Below are 12,920 nucleotides of genomic sequence, written 5' to 3'. Positions count from 1 at the left end.
AAAGTCTGTTCTCACTCATCCTGATACTTCTTGGTTTGCAGGTTTTCTAGATAATGAGGACTGGCAGGGAATGCTCTTATCTCAGATAAAGTGGATAACTTCCATGTTAACTTGTTTCCTGTCTTAACTTTCTTCCCATTTAATATTTCATGATATAAGGAAGTGCTGAAGTAGGCTGGAGTTCACATATATCTGCACATACATAGTCAAAACCAGTGATGTAGTTTGGGACAAGATGCTCAGTGAACTTCAGTTTTTTCACTGTAAAATGGAAATAAAAATACCTGATTTTCAAGGTTGTTAAGAGGATTAAATGATATATATATGTACATTTAAGTACACTGTACAACACTGAGATATGTTATTTTCTTGTTTTGTTGTTATTTTTTGCAATTATTATCTACAGTATTTGGCTGAGAGGGATGAAGCCAATAGTATTGCAAATGATGAAATGCCCAGTAATAAGAGTTCACTTTTAATTACATGTGGTTGCATGTCTTAGACTATTTCAGTTAAGCTTCTTTTAACAAAAAGGAAAAGCACAAGCTGTATAGGAAATGAAGGTCGGAGAGGCTGTGTCATCTGCTTAAAAAAACACGTTAGAGTCAGGCTTAAAATTCAGGTTTTCTGACCCTGGATGGTATTTTTCTTTAATCAGTGATATTCTGTGTGTGAGACAGTCCAGTAATAGAGCTCAGAGCAAGTTTTTTTTTCCCTCTGTGGCTGAATTACCTCCTTTAGACCTTGACTTTGCATCCGATGTGGCATGAAGTTTTTCATTTCTTCTTACACATCTTTGATTTTATGGTCTTCAAGCATACTTTATTCCACATTGTGTCCAAGATTTTAAAGTGTCATTTTGCTTTTTTTTTTTTTTAATATTTATTTATTTATTAGGCATTAGGCATGTAGGATCTTTAGTTACAGCATGTGGGATCTAGTTCTCTGACCCGGGATCCACCCTGGGCCCCTGCATTGGGAGCACAGAGTCTTAGCCACTGGACCACCAGGCAAATCCTGAAAGTGTCATTTTTGGGAAACAGACTTTCAAGGTTTCCTGGGCAATAAGGATATAATTTTGTTGACTGCATCTCTCAAAACTTCCTTTACCTTTTCATTCCTTAGACTATAAATAAAGGGGTTCAGAAGAGGGATCATCATTGTGGTGAGGACAGCAGTCACTTTATCAAATTCCAGGGAATGACTCTGACTTGGTCTCACATACATGAAGATATTGCTCCCGTAGGCAGTAGACACGACAGTGATGTGAGAAGCGCAGGTGGAAAAGGCTTTCTGTCGCCCTTGGGCCGAGGGGATGCGCAGGATGGTAGAGATGATGTAGGTGTAGGACACGGTGGTGATCACCAGCGAGGTCAAGAGGATGAGAGAAGACAAGAGGAAGTTTATCATCTCAATAAAATGAGTGTCTATGCAGGCCACCTGCAGCAGAGGGGCGATGTCACAGAAGAAGTGATTAATCTCCTTATGGCAGAAGGGCAGCCTGGCCACCACAATAGTTGGGCAGAGCACGGACAGGAAGGCCCCCACCCAGCAGCCCAGAACCAGCAGGACACACACCCTGCTGTTCATGACGATGGTGTAGCACAGGGGGTTACAGATGGCCACATAGCGGTCAAAGGACATCACCACCAGCAGGATGAACTCCACTGTCCCCGGAAGAAGAAGAAGTATGTTTGGCTGATGCAGCCTGCAAAAGATATGGTTTTCCTGTTTTCTAGGAGACAGGCTAACAGTTTTGGGGTAACTGAAGTAGTATATAAAATGTCCAAAAATGACAAATTACTGAGGAAGAAGTACATTGGGGTTTGGAGGCGATAATCAGTCCATATTAGGGAAATGATGACACCGTTTCCAGTTAGAGTGAGCAAGTAAGTAAGCAAGAGGACCAAGAAGAGGAAAATCTGAAGCTTCTGGAGAGCAGGGAAGGCAGTCAGGATAAATTCGGTCACCGTGGTCTGATTCTGCACGTCCATTGAGTGCGCTGCAAGGTCGGCAGCATGTGTCTGAGAAAATAATAATATATAAAGATCAAATTCAACTTAAACTTTCAACTGTTGATATCATTGATAAGACTTCCCTGGTGGCCAAGTGGTGTAGGAGCCACAGGAGACACGGTTCAATCCCTGGGTTGTGAAGATCCCCTGGAGAAGAGCACGGCAACACACTCTGGTATTCTTGCCTGGAGAATCCCATGAACAGAGGAGCCTGGCAGGCTACAGTCCATGGGGTCGCAAAGAGTCAGACACAACTGAAGTGACTTAGCACTCACGAAATATCATTCATAAAATGCAGTAGAAAAACATCTGAATAGAGTTGAGTGATTTATTTTCATTCTGCCTCTTACCCTTATAAGTGTAGCATCTTATATAAATTACATGACTTCTTCTAAGCTCAGTATTCTGGCATTTAAAGTTTTTCTTTGTATTAAGTTGTCTTAATGGTTCCATATAACTCTAGTCTTAATGATTTTGTTGTTTTTTATACAACAGTCCTTCCCTTTTCTATTTCACTCTTCCTAAAGTTCCATTTTCTTAGCTAAGTTCTGTGTCTATGAAGAGAAATCTACTTCACTGTGATTTCAGTCAGTTTGGAAAATGGAGAGAATGTTAATAAAAGTTGAGTTACTTTTTTCAAAGTTATTTCAAATTTTCAGGTGTTGTCTAAACAGCGTAGGATTGGGGGCAGGAGGAGAAGGGGACGACAGAGGATGAGATGGTTGGATGGCATCACCAACTCGATGGACATGGGTTTGGGTGGACTCCGGGAGTTGGTGATGGACAGAGAGGCCTGGCGTGCTGCAATTCATGGGGTCGCAAAGAGTCGGACACGACTGAGCGACTGAACTGAACTGAACTAAATCAAAGAGCAGAAAAATAGAAACTAACCAGGACAGTCAAATGAAAGGGAATCTGTAATGTCTGTCCTCACTTTTGTTATTGATATTGAGTATCAGATGGTACCCAAGTGTTTTTGATATAATAGTAGTTGAGTTCTCGGTTAAGGTGTATAATTTTTCTTTGTTTTTTCTATAATGATAGAAAGTTTTATGTCTACACTCTTATAGAACAAGGAGGTCAGTTATGCATATTTCATTATTTGCAAAATATTTTATATATTTTGAAACACGTTTTCTTGAAAATGATCAATGTGTGTCTTTTTATTCTTTGCAATTCTAAATCTATGGCAGCATCCAGTGGAGTAACTTTCACCTCCTATTTCCCAACTGATTCTTGTAGGTTCTCTCAGAGAGGACTCTGATACCTTATATTCTTCTCAGCCATTTGAAGATCAGGTTATTAATAGTAGTGGAAAAAGTGGATGCAGATAGATGGTGTTCGAAGCCCTCAACTTAATCTTTGGATACTGTTCAGCTTTGCTGAGCATTTATAGCATGTCTATAAAATACAGTTGACCCACTCCTTTGGTGTATAATTTAGTGGCTAATCCTTTAGTTTCAAGTTAAAGCAAACCAAATATAAACCAGTGCTGGGTACTTTATAGTGGCTCAGTGGTAAAAGAATCCACCTGCCAATGAAGCAGATGCCAGAGACACGGGTTCAATCTCTGGGTCGGGAAGATCCCCCGGAGGACGAAATGGCAACCCACTCCAGTATTCTTGCCTGGGAAATCTATGGACAGAGGAGCCTGATGGGCTACAGTCCAAGAGGTTGCAACGGGTCCGACACGACTGAAGTTATGGAGCATGCACTCACGCATAGATGACTGTGGAATAGATATACTTACATCATTTTGATTGTAGAACAGTTGGGATTTTCTTCACTCAAATATGTTAAGAACCATGAACTTTGGCTATTCCTACTGCTTTCTGTCCATTTTCTTTGAATTCTCTTACTGCTTCATTTGAATTCCATATAACTCTTAGTTTTAGTCTGAGATTCTTCCCTGTATGATAACACATCCCCTTTTACAAACCACATCAAATGGTTCTTCAGTTTTTGCTGAAGTACTTCATCTTCTTCACTTGAATGAAAAACAGAAACAAACAGATAAAACATAACCTGTCTTTTTATAAACTCTGATTACTTTTCCCAATTCTTTTTCTTATTCCTGCAGAAAAAAATCTGTCTCGACTCACACTAAGATTAATTCCAAGTGTTATATTATCATTTAATCTTATATTTTATACATTCAGTGAATCTTAATCTTAGAATGTTTCTCTAGGTTTTAAGTAGTATGTATTTTGGATCACATTAAAAAAAAAAAAGCCAGAATGGTGAGTTTGGTGATGATTCAATGAATTAAGAGTAGGTCCTCCGACTTCTAGTTTAGGTCTCTGGCAGGAAGACTGAAAGACTTTCTGACTGAAATCTTTCCAAGTTTCAGATCTTTTTCTTTCACTTATAGACATGTAAGTTTATATTTGTTCTGATAATTTCTATGTCTTCTGTGCATCCATTCAGAAACTTGGAGCTATTCAGAATCATAGACTATCAGATTAGATGAGAACTAAAGGGCATATGAGACAGTCTGGTGCTAAAATAATCTGTAATGTCTCTGTTGTCTAATCACGTGAAACTCACTGTTTCTTAAAGGATCTCATTCTGCTTTACTGGTCCTGATAGAAAATTTCATTTGTATTGACTGAACTATCTCTCTGAAGTTTCATCTTTTATTTTTGTCACTCCTGTTCATTCATCACTCGTATTGTAACTTGATTTCAGATATATCCACCTAATTTACTTTCTCCTGGAAGTAATACTACCTTGTGCGTATTAATGTGGTTACGACTAGATGAATGTGATATTTAATGATTCTTTAATTCACTTTTGAAAGTTTACTTTAGAATGGCTCTTGGGATTCTAGCATAAAAAATGTTTAATTATAACTAGTGCAATCCCAGGATGTTAGAAGTGAAGTAACTAGTCACAGAAAGTTAAGGTCCCCTGGGAGACTCTCCTGGGTGTTTATTTTATTTACTTAAAGAAAAACTTATAGCTCTGCTTAAAGTCTCTGGAAACTAAAAATTTGGATAATTTAAATTAAAAAAATATTCATCATATATTAAAATAAACTGCTTTTCAAACTGAAACTATTTACATAGATATATGCCTATGTACATATTTTTAAAAACCTGTAAATTGAATATACTTCAATAAAAAACAATATCCATTGGGGAAAATATTTTATTGAGCTATTATTTATAGACAACAGATAAATTTAAACATGTAACTTTTTGAGTTTTGACAAATGTATGCATTCATGTAGCCACCACCACCAGTAGATCAGCGGTGTGAGATATTTAACATCACCTTAAACATTTATGTCTTTTTGAAGTAAATTGCTGTCCTCTCCCCTCGTTATCTCCTGACAACTATGGATTTGCTTTCTGTCAGTATAAGTTTGAATTTCTAGGCTAATGTATAAATTCTAAATTACAACATATAGCTTTGATTTGTTCCACTTAATCTGATGCTTTGAAATTAATTTGAGTGTTTCAGGCATGAATAGTTTCTTCCTTTGTGGTATTTGAAGATTTATCTACTCTACAGATTGTGTAGCTATATGAGTGTATATATTCACCCACATGATAGACACCTGAATTGTCTTCAATTATTAGTTATTACAAATTAAGCTTCTCTGAACATTTGAATTTATGCTTTTCATGAATATTTGTTTTCATTTGTCTTGGACATGTTCCTAGGAGTAGAATTACTCTATTGTTTGGTAAGTATGTCTAACTGTACCAGAAGCTGACAAAGTGTTTTCCAGGGTTGATGTATTGTCTTCCTTTCTACTAGCCATGTGTGTGAGTACCATAGTTCCACATTCTTGCTAATACTTGGTGTTGTAAATCTTTATTTTTAGCCATTAGATCATATATAGTGGGATCATCTAATTAACTTTTGCTTTAGCTTTATTGAGGAATACTTGACAAAATTGTATATAAAGTGTGCTATGTGATGATATGACATACATGTATTTGTGAAAAGACCATCAAAGAGGTTAAGTATTAACACATCCTTCACCTTGTGTGCGTGCTTTATCGCTTCAGTCGTGTCTGACTCTTTGTGACCCCATGGACTGTAGCCCACCAGGCTCCTCTGCCCATGGGATTCTCTAGGCAAGAATACTGGAGTGGGTTGCCATGCCCTCCTTCAGGGGATCTTCTGACCCAGGGATCGAACCTGTGTATCTTAAGTGTCCTGCGTTGGCAGGTGGGTTCTTTACCACTAGTGCCACCTGGGAAGACTCCTCCTTCACCTTACATAGTTATAGTTTTGTTTTTTTTTTTTTTGGCGAGAGTGCTTAAGATCTCTCTTTTTAGTAAATTTCAAGCATGCAATACAGTGTTATTAACTATAGTCACTGTGCTGTACATTAGATAACTGGAGCTTATTTGTCCTGTAACTGAGGGTTTCTAGCCTTTGACCAGCATCTCTGCATCTCCCTTTTTCCTCAGGTCCTGTTCACCACCATTCTACTATCTATTTCTGTGAGCTAGATTTTTAAAATTCTGTATAAAAGTGAGATCATGCAGTTTTTTTTATTTTTCTCTTTCTGACAAATTTCACTTAGCATTTAGCATGTCCTCTGGTTTCATCTATGTTGTGGCAAATGTCAGGATTTTCTTTTTTAAGGGTGAATAAATAATATACCATTGCATACACGTATGTTTCATCTTCTTTATCTGTTCATTCATCATTGGACTCTTAGCTGTTTCCATATCTTTACTATTTTGAATATTGATACCATGGATATGGGAGTCCAGATATCTCTTTGAGATGCTGATTTCATTTCCATAGGGTATATACCCAGGAGTGGAATTGCTGAATCTTATGATTGTTCTATTTTTAATTTTTTTTCAGGAAACTTCACATTGTTTTCTATAGTACGTGTATCCATTTACATTACCGCCACCAATGCACAAAGCTTCCCTTTTTTCCACATCCTTGTCAAGGCACTGTATGCTCTGATTCTCAGATGATATTAGTGACTTCAGCAGGGCACACTTAGGCAGACTAAATCTTTATAAAGTCCTGTGACATCACATAGAGGTAATTTGGACCATGAAATCACTGGAGGCTATCTTCAGGTGTATTCTTTCATTTATTTTTATTTTTGGCTGTGCCAGGTCTTTGCTGCTGTGCTTGGGTTTTCTCAATTGCAGCAATCAGGGGCTACTTTCTAGTTGCTGTGTGCCAGACTTCTGTTTGCAGTGGCTTCTCTTGTTGCAGAGCATGTGCTCTAGGGCACATGGGCTCAGTAGTTGTGGTGCATGGGCTTAGTTACTCCATCTTCCCAGACAAGGGATGGAACTCATGTCTCCTGCATTGGCAGGTGGATCCTTAACCACTGAACCACCAGGGAAGTCCCTTTAGATTCTCTCTTGGTGTGCTGCTTTGCACATTGAACTCCAGTGTATCAGATTGTGCTTCATAAATAATCATAAAAAATACCATACTTTCAAAAGTTTACAGGATTGCCACTTGAGGTAGAATGCTGCATATCATGATAATCATTCTTTGTTGAAGGATTGGTTTGACTTTTATATTAATTTCAATTCTACTTTGTAGCTATGATTTATTAATATTGGATATGGGGTCTAGAGTCCTGGATTAATTACTGTATTCTTTAGTAGCTCAGCTGGTAAAGAATCCACCTGCAATGCAGGAGGCCCTGGTTTGATTACTGGATGAGGAAGATCTGCTAGAGAAGGGATAGCTACCCACTCCAGTATTCTTGGGCTTTCCTGGTGGCTCAGCTGGTAAAGAATCTGACTGCAATGTGGGACACCTGGGTTCGATCCCTGGGTTGGGAAGATGCCCTGGAGAAGGGAACAGCTACCCACTCCAGTATTCTGGCTTGGAGAATTCCACTGACTGTATAGTCCATGGGGTCACAAAGGATTGGACACAACTGAGCAAGCTTCACTTTTAGTTACTATGGTCATTGCAGAACTTCACTGCTAACTTCAGTTGGAGATAGTCTGAAAATAGTAAATGTTGCAATCAGTTTGGTTTGTCTTAATACATTTCTCTCAGGATTAATTTTCAAACTTAAGGGAAAAAAAAGGAATTCCTTAGAGTGTTTAACTTTAATAATAAGGCAGAAAATAATTGGGATTTTAAAAGAAAGTTTTAGATATTTTTGTTCCTACTTCTAAAATGGACATTAACTTTAAGATCATGACCTGAGTTTAACAGATTGAATAAAATAATTTCCTATTTATATACCAAATACCAAATATGCGATTCACTTCTTAGGTTCCAGTGCATTAGTATAGAGATAACTTTAGCCTCCAGAAAAATTCCCATTCCAATATTTTAAAATTAAAACATGCATTCCAGGCATAGAAAATGTAGAACAGCAGAGTGTTAAAAGATGTCACCTAAAGCATCACTCAAATTAATCAGTATTGATTATTTGGAATATTTTCTTTCAACCTTTACGAAATTTTCATGTGCAAGATAACTATGAATGAATTAAAGAATTTTGAAACTTCCTATTCTATTTAGTTTCATGTTTACTCATAGGCTTTCTCTAGTGAAAGCGTAAGCACCTTCCTCTTTTCATTTGAACATAGCCCCTCCTCCAGGCTTCTACTATATAAGTTAAATGGGATGTAAGCCTTCTTAAAGTAAGGAAGACCATCCTGGACATTTTTAAATGCATGAGTGAAATTAGATACTGCTACATCAACCCAATTATCACCAAGATGTCAAAACCATAAATAGGAAAAAAAAACCTGTCACCATAAATAAGAGTCTCTTGATGAGGGTGAAAGAGGAGAGTGAAAAAGCTGGCTTAAAACTCAACATTCAAAAAGCAAACATCATGGCATCTGGTCCTATTACTTTATGGCAAATAGACAGGGAAATAGTGGAAACAGTGGCAGTATTTTATTTTCTTTGGCTCCAAAATCATTGCAGATGGTGTCTGCAGCCACAAAATTAAAAGATGCTAGCTCCTTGGAAGAAAAGCTATGACAGACTTAAACAGCGTATTACAAAGCAGAGACATTACTTTGCCGACAAAGGTCCATATAATCAAAGCTATGTTATTTTTCAATAGTCACATATGGATGTGAGAGTTGGGCTATAAAGAAGGCTGAGAGCCAAAAAATTGATGCTTTTGAGCTGTGGTGCTTGAGAATACTCTTGAGAGTCCCTTGGTCAGCAAGGAGATCAAAGCAGTCAATACTAAGGGAAATCAACCCTGCATATTCATTGGAAGAACTGATGCTGAAGCTGAAGCTTCAATATTTTGGCAACCTGATGTGAAGAGCCGAACTCACTGGAAAAGACCCTGATGTTAGGAAGGATTGAGGGCAGGAGGAGAAGGGGGCAACAGAAGATGAGATGGTTGGATGGTGTCACTGACTCAATGGACATGAGTTTGAGCAAGCTCTGGGAGATGATGAAGGACAGGGAAGCCTGGTGTGCTGCAGTCCACGGGGTCACAAAGAGTTGGACATGACTTAGCGACTGAACAACAACAACAACAAATAAATAATTTCAACTCAGGCTTTTAGTGTACAGAATAGAAGCTTGTGTTTATAGAACTGATCTCTAAGAAATTTGGGGTAATTGTCTAACAGCTCTCTTAGAACAATGATGAAATGTTGAAAATATGGAGGGAAACATAGAAAGAAAAGACATTTAAAAATGATTGATTTTATAACTGGCAAGGCCTTAGATAACTTAATATTTTCCAATTATCACAAAATTGCATGAGAAAATCTAGTAAATTGGATTTGTAATGAATTCCATCAGATCTCTTTGGGTGTAGAGTGCAAGCAAAATATAGTAGGATTTAAAAAGTGGGCAGCTCCAAAGCAGAAATAAAAATCTAAATAGGATTTGAGGAAGAGGTAATAAAAATAGGGCTTTTCTGATGTCAGAGTATTCAGTATAACATAGATTTATCTGCAGTTTCTTATTAGATCTATTATCTTTTCATAGCAGATGAGTTAAAAGTATTTTGGTAACTGGTGCTCTCATGGAACTTTGGCCTCAAATTCATAAGCAGATAATGACTCTGCTCACTTCTGTTTACACACTCTGCATGAACAGTACCTAAATGGATTTTTTAAGCCAAGGATTTAATAACATAGTTATTATTGATAACTGAGAGAATAAAACTCTTTTTATGTGTAAACAAAACCCAGTTTTATATACCTTTTATTGAGGTATGCAAAGACATAACTAATACAATCTGCATATTTTGGTACCTTAATGGCCTATAGTCAATACTCTGTAATGGCCTATATGGAAAAAGAATCTAAAAAAAAGTGGGTATGTATATATGTGACTTCCCTCGTGGCTCAGTGGTAAAGAATCCTCCTGCCAATGCAGGAGAGGACGATTTGATTCCTGGGTCTGGTAGATCCCCTGGAGGAGGGCATGGCAACCCACTCCAGTATTCTTGCCTGGAAAATCCCATGGACAAGGGATCTTGGCGGGCTATAGTCCATGGGGCTGCAAAGAGTTGAACACAACTGAGAGACTAAACAACAGAAATATGTATACGTATAATGAAATCATTTTGCTGTACACCTGAAACTAACACATTGTAAATCAACTCTTCTCCAATAAAAATTAAAAAAAGACTGCCAGACACACATCTATAGTTGAAAAATTGGGGTTTATTATTCACTGCCTATGAGAAAGAACTCACACTTCGGAGAATGTGGAATGTCTCAGTGAAACAATGAACCTAAGGAAGTGGGGGCTTGTTCTGGATTAGGTGTTATCAGAAAGATGTGGCAATTCTAGAACTGGGTAGCTCAGTAAATCTTTCCTGCAATGAGGGTAGACAGAGTGAGATGTAGTTGGTATATAATTGGTATGTAAAAGATGTAATTGGTAAAGAGGTAGCAGTCATTCCATTTGGCAAAAAAGGAGGATGTTTAGTATTTTGTGTTGCACAGTGACCTTGTGCAAAATGGATGTTTTGTCAGCTTTTGTCCAACAAGTGAAAAGCATGACTATATGTAAGCATTGTATCAGTTTGCAGTAACACAGACCTATTTGTGAACATCAGATGAGTTCTGGGTCAAGGATTGATTTTTTTTTTTAAATGTTATTATTCATATAATCCTCCTTACAGTGGCAATGTGAGGCTCCCTTCTCTAGGACAAATCTGCTTTGAGTTGAGCCCCTTGGGCTTCTTATCTTCTAAGATACTCAGCAACAGGGTCAGAACTTCCAGCATCTCAGGGTTGATGAAAGCTTCCTTTTCTATCTCAACAATCTCTCCATGTGAAAACAATGTTACTTTTACAAAAATCATCTCATTTTGTAGCCACAAGTGCCATGAAAGATAAACAGAGCAGAAGTTCTTGCCTCCATTTTACAGATGAGCAAGTGGCAGCTTAAAGAAGTAACTAACCGAAGTCCATTGAAATTAGTGTCTGAACAAATGTTAGACATCAGCTCCTAGAACTCAGAGTCTGGAATGTTTCTGCCTTTCTACATTGATTTATGCAAAATACTTCAAGGACTAAGGAGCCAAAGAGTCGTTATTTATTCCTGGTTTTCCATAGCAAGATCATAATGCTTGACTTTTGGTGATGTGTGATGCTTTCTCATCCCGCCTATGGACTGCGAGACTTCGGTCACGATTCTGTCATTCTTCACTTCACGCAGAGCAAAGTGACATATAGAGGAAGCACGTCTTAGATGTCCTGAAACTGCTGAGTGTCATGTTCCTTTGGAATGTGGTAGAACTATCCTGCTAACTGATTTTCTCAAGACTTCCTTTACCTTTTCGTTCCTCAAGCTGTAAATGAAGGGGTTCAGAAGAGGAGTCACTATGGTAATGAGGACAGTGGCTATCTTGTCAAATTCCAGGGAGTGGTTCTGATTGGGTCTCACATACACAAAAATGTTGCTCCCATAGGCAATGGAGACGACAGTGATGTGAGAAGCACAGGTGGAGAAGGCTTTCTGACGTCCTTGGGCCGAGGGGATGCGCAGGATGGTAGAGATGATGTAGGTGTAGGATATGGTGGTGATCACCAGCGAGGTCAGGAGGATGAGAGAAGACAAGAGGAAGCTTATCATTTCAATGAAATGAGTGTCTGTGCAGGCCGCCTGCAGTAAAGGGGCGATGTCGCAGAAGAAGTGACTAATTTCTGCAGTGCAGTATGGCAGCCCGGACACCACAATAGTAGGGCAGAGCACGGACAGGAAGGCCCCCACCCAGCAGCCCAGAACCAGCAGGAGACACAGCCTGCTGTTCATGACGATGGTGTAGCGTAGGGGGTTACAGATGGCCACATAGCGGTCAAAGGACATCACCACCAGCAGGATAAACTCCACTGTCCCCAGGAAGAAGTAGAAGTATGTTTGGATGATGCAGCCTGCAAAAGATATGGTTTTCTCCTCCTCTAATAGGCAAGCTAGCAACTTTGGAGCAATAGTAGTTGTGAATAAAATGTCCAAAAATGACAAATTACTGAGGAAGAAGTACATTGGCGTTTGGAGACGATTATCGGTCCATATTAAGGAAATGATGACAATGTTTCCTGTTATGGTGAGCGTATAAACTAGCAGGAGAATGACAAAAAGCAATGTCTGAAGCCCCTGGACAGCAGGAAAAGAGATAAGCGTGAATTCAGTGATGGTGGTCTGGTTTCTCGTGGCCATTTCTGTGTGGAAGGAGAAGAAACAAAGGAGTTTAGAACAGTTTAAGATGTCTTTCAAATGTTTTGTGATTTTGCTAGATATAGAAGAGAATGTTCAAGAGGGAGTGGGTTCTAGTCCTGTCTGTGACTCTATTACGTGGCTCCGGGGAAATCACTTGGCCTCAGTTTTCATCTATGTAATTGACGGGCTAGGGAAAAAAAACCCCCAAATCAGCAACTCTGTGAATTCTTTAAACTTTAACTCTTTGATTTTTATTTAATATATTTCTTTTCTTTTTATTTCCTTCCT

General features: G+C 38.5%; 1 protein-coding gene and 1 pseudogene across 1 annotated transcript; both read right to left on the bottom strand.

Moving 5' to 3' along the window:
- Positions 1–1,047: 1,047 nt before the first annotated feature.
- LOC145523086 (olfactory receptor 6M1-like) lies at positions 1,048–1,994 on the bottom strand (annotated as a pseudogene).
- A 9,690-nt stretch (positions 1,995–11,684) lies between these two features.
- On the bottom strand, positions 11,685–12,632 carry LOC145522419 (olfactory receptor 6M1-like). The gene has a single exon (XM_081531152.1). It carries the CDS (start codon positions 12,630–12,632, stop codon positions 11,685–11,687), a length of 948 nt encoding a protein of 315 aa, XP_081387278.1.
- Positions 12,633–12,920: the final 288 nt, after the last annotated feature.

The sequence above is a fragment of the Giraffa tippelskirchi genome, chromosome 10 (assembly GCF_054371585.1).
Source record: "Giraffa tippelskirchi isolate mGirTip1 chromosome 10, T2T-mGirTip1v1.2.pri, whole genome shotgun sequence".
NCBI lineage: Eukaryota > Metazoa > Chordata > Mammalia > Artiodactyla > Giraffidae > Giraffa > Giraffa tippelskirchi.
Note: the sequence above shows the minus strand (reverse complement) of the source record. Positions and strands in the feature narration are given on the sequence as shown.

What these genes read in the sequence shown, in the direction of transcription:
- LOC145522419 (XM_081531152.1), bottom strand. Translation starts at nt 12,632, where the DNA reads ATGGCCACGAGAAACCAGACCACCATCACTGAATTCACGCTTATCTCT.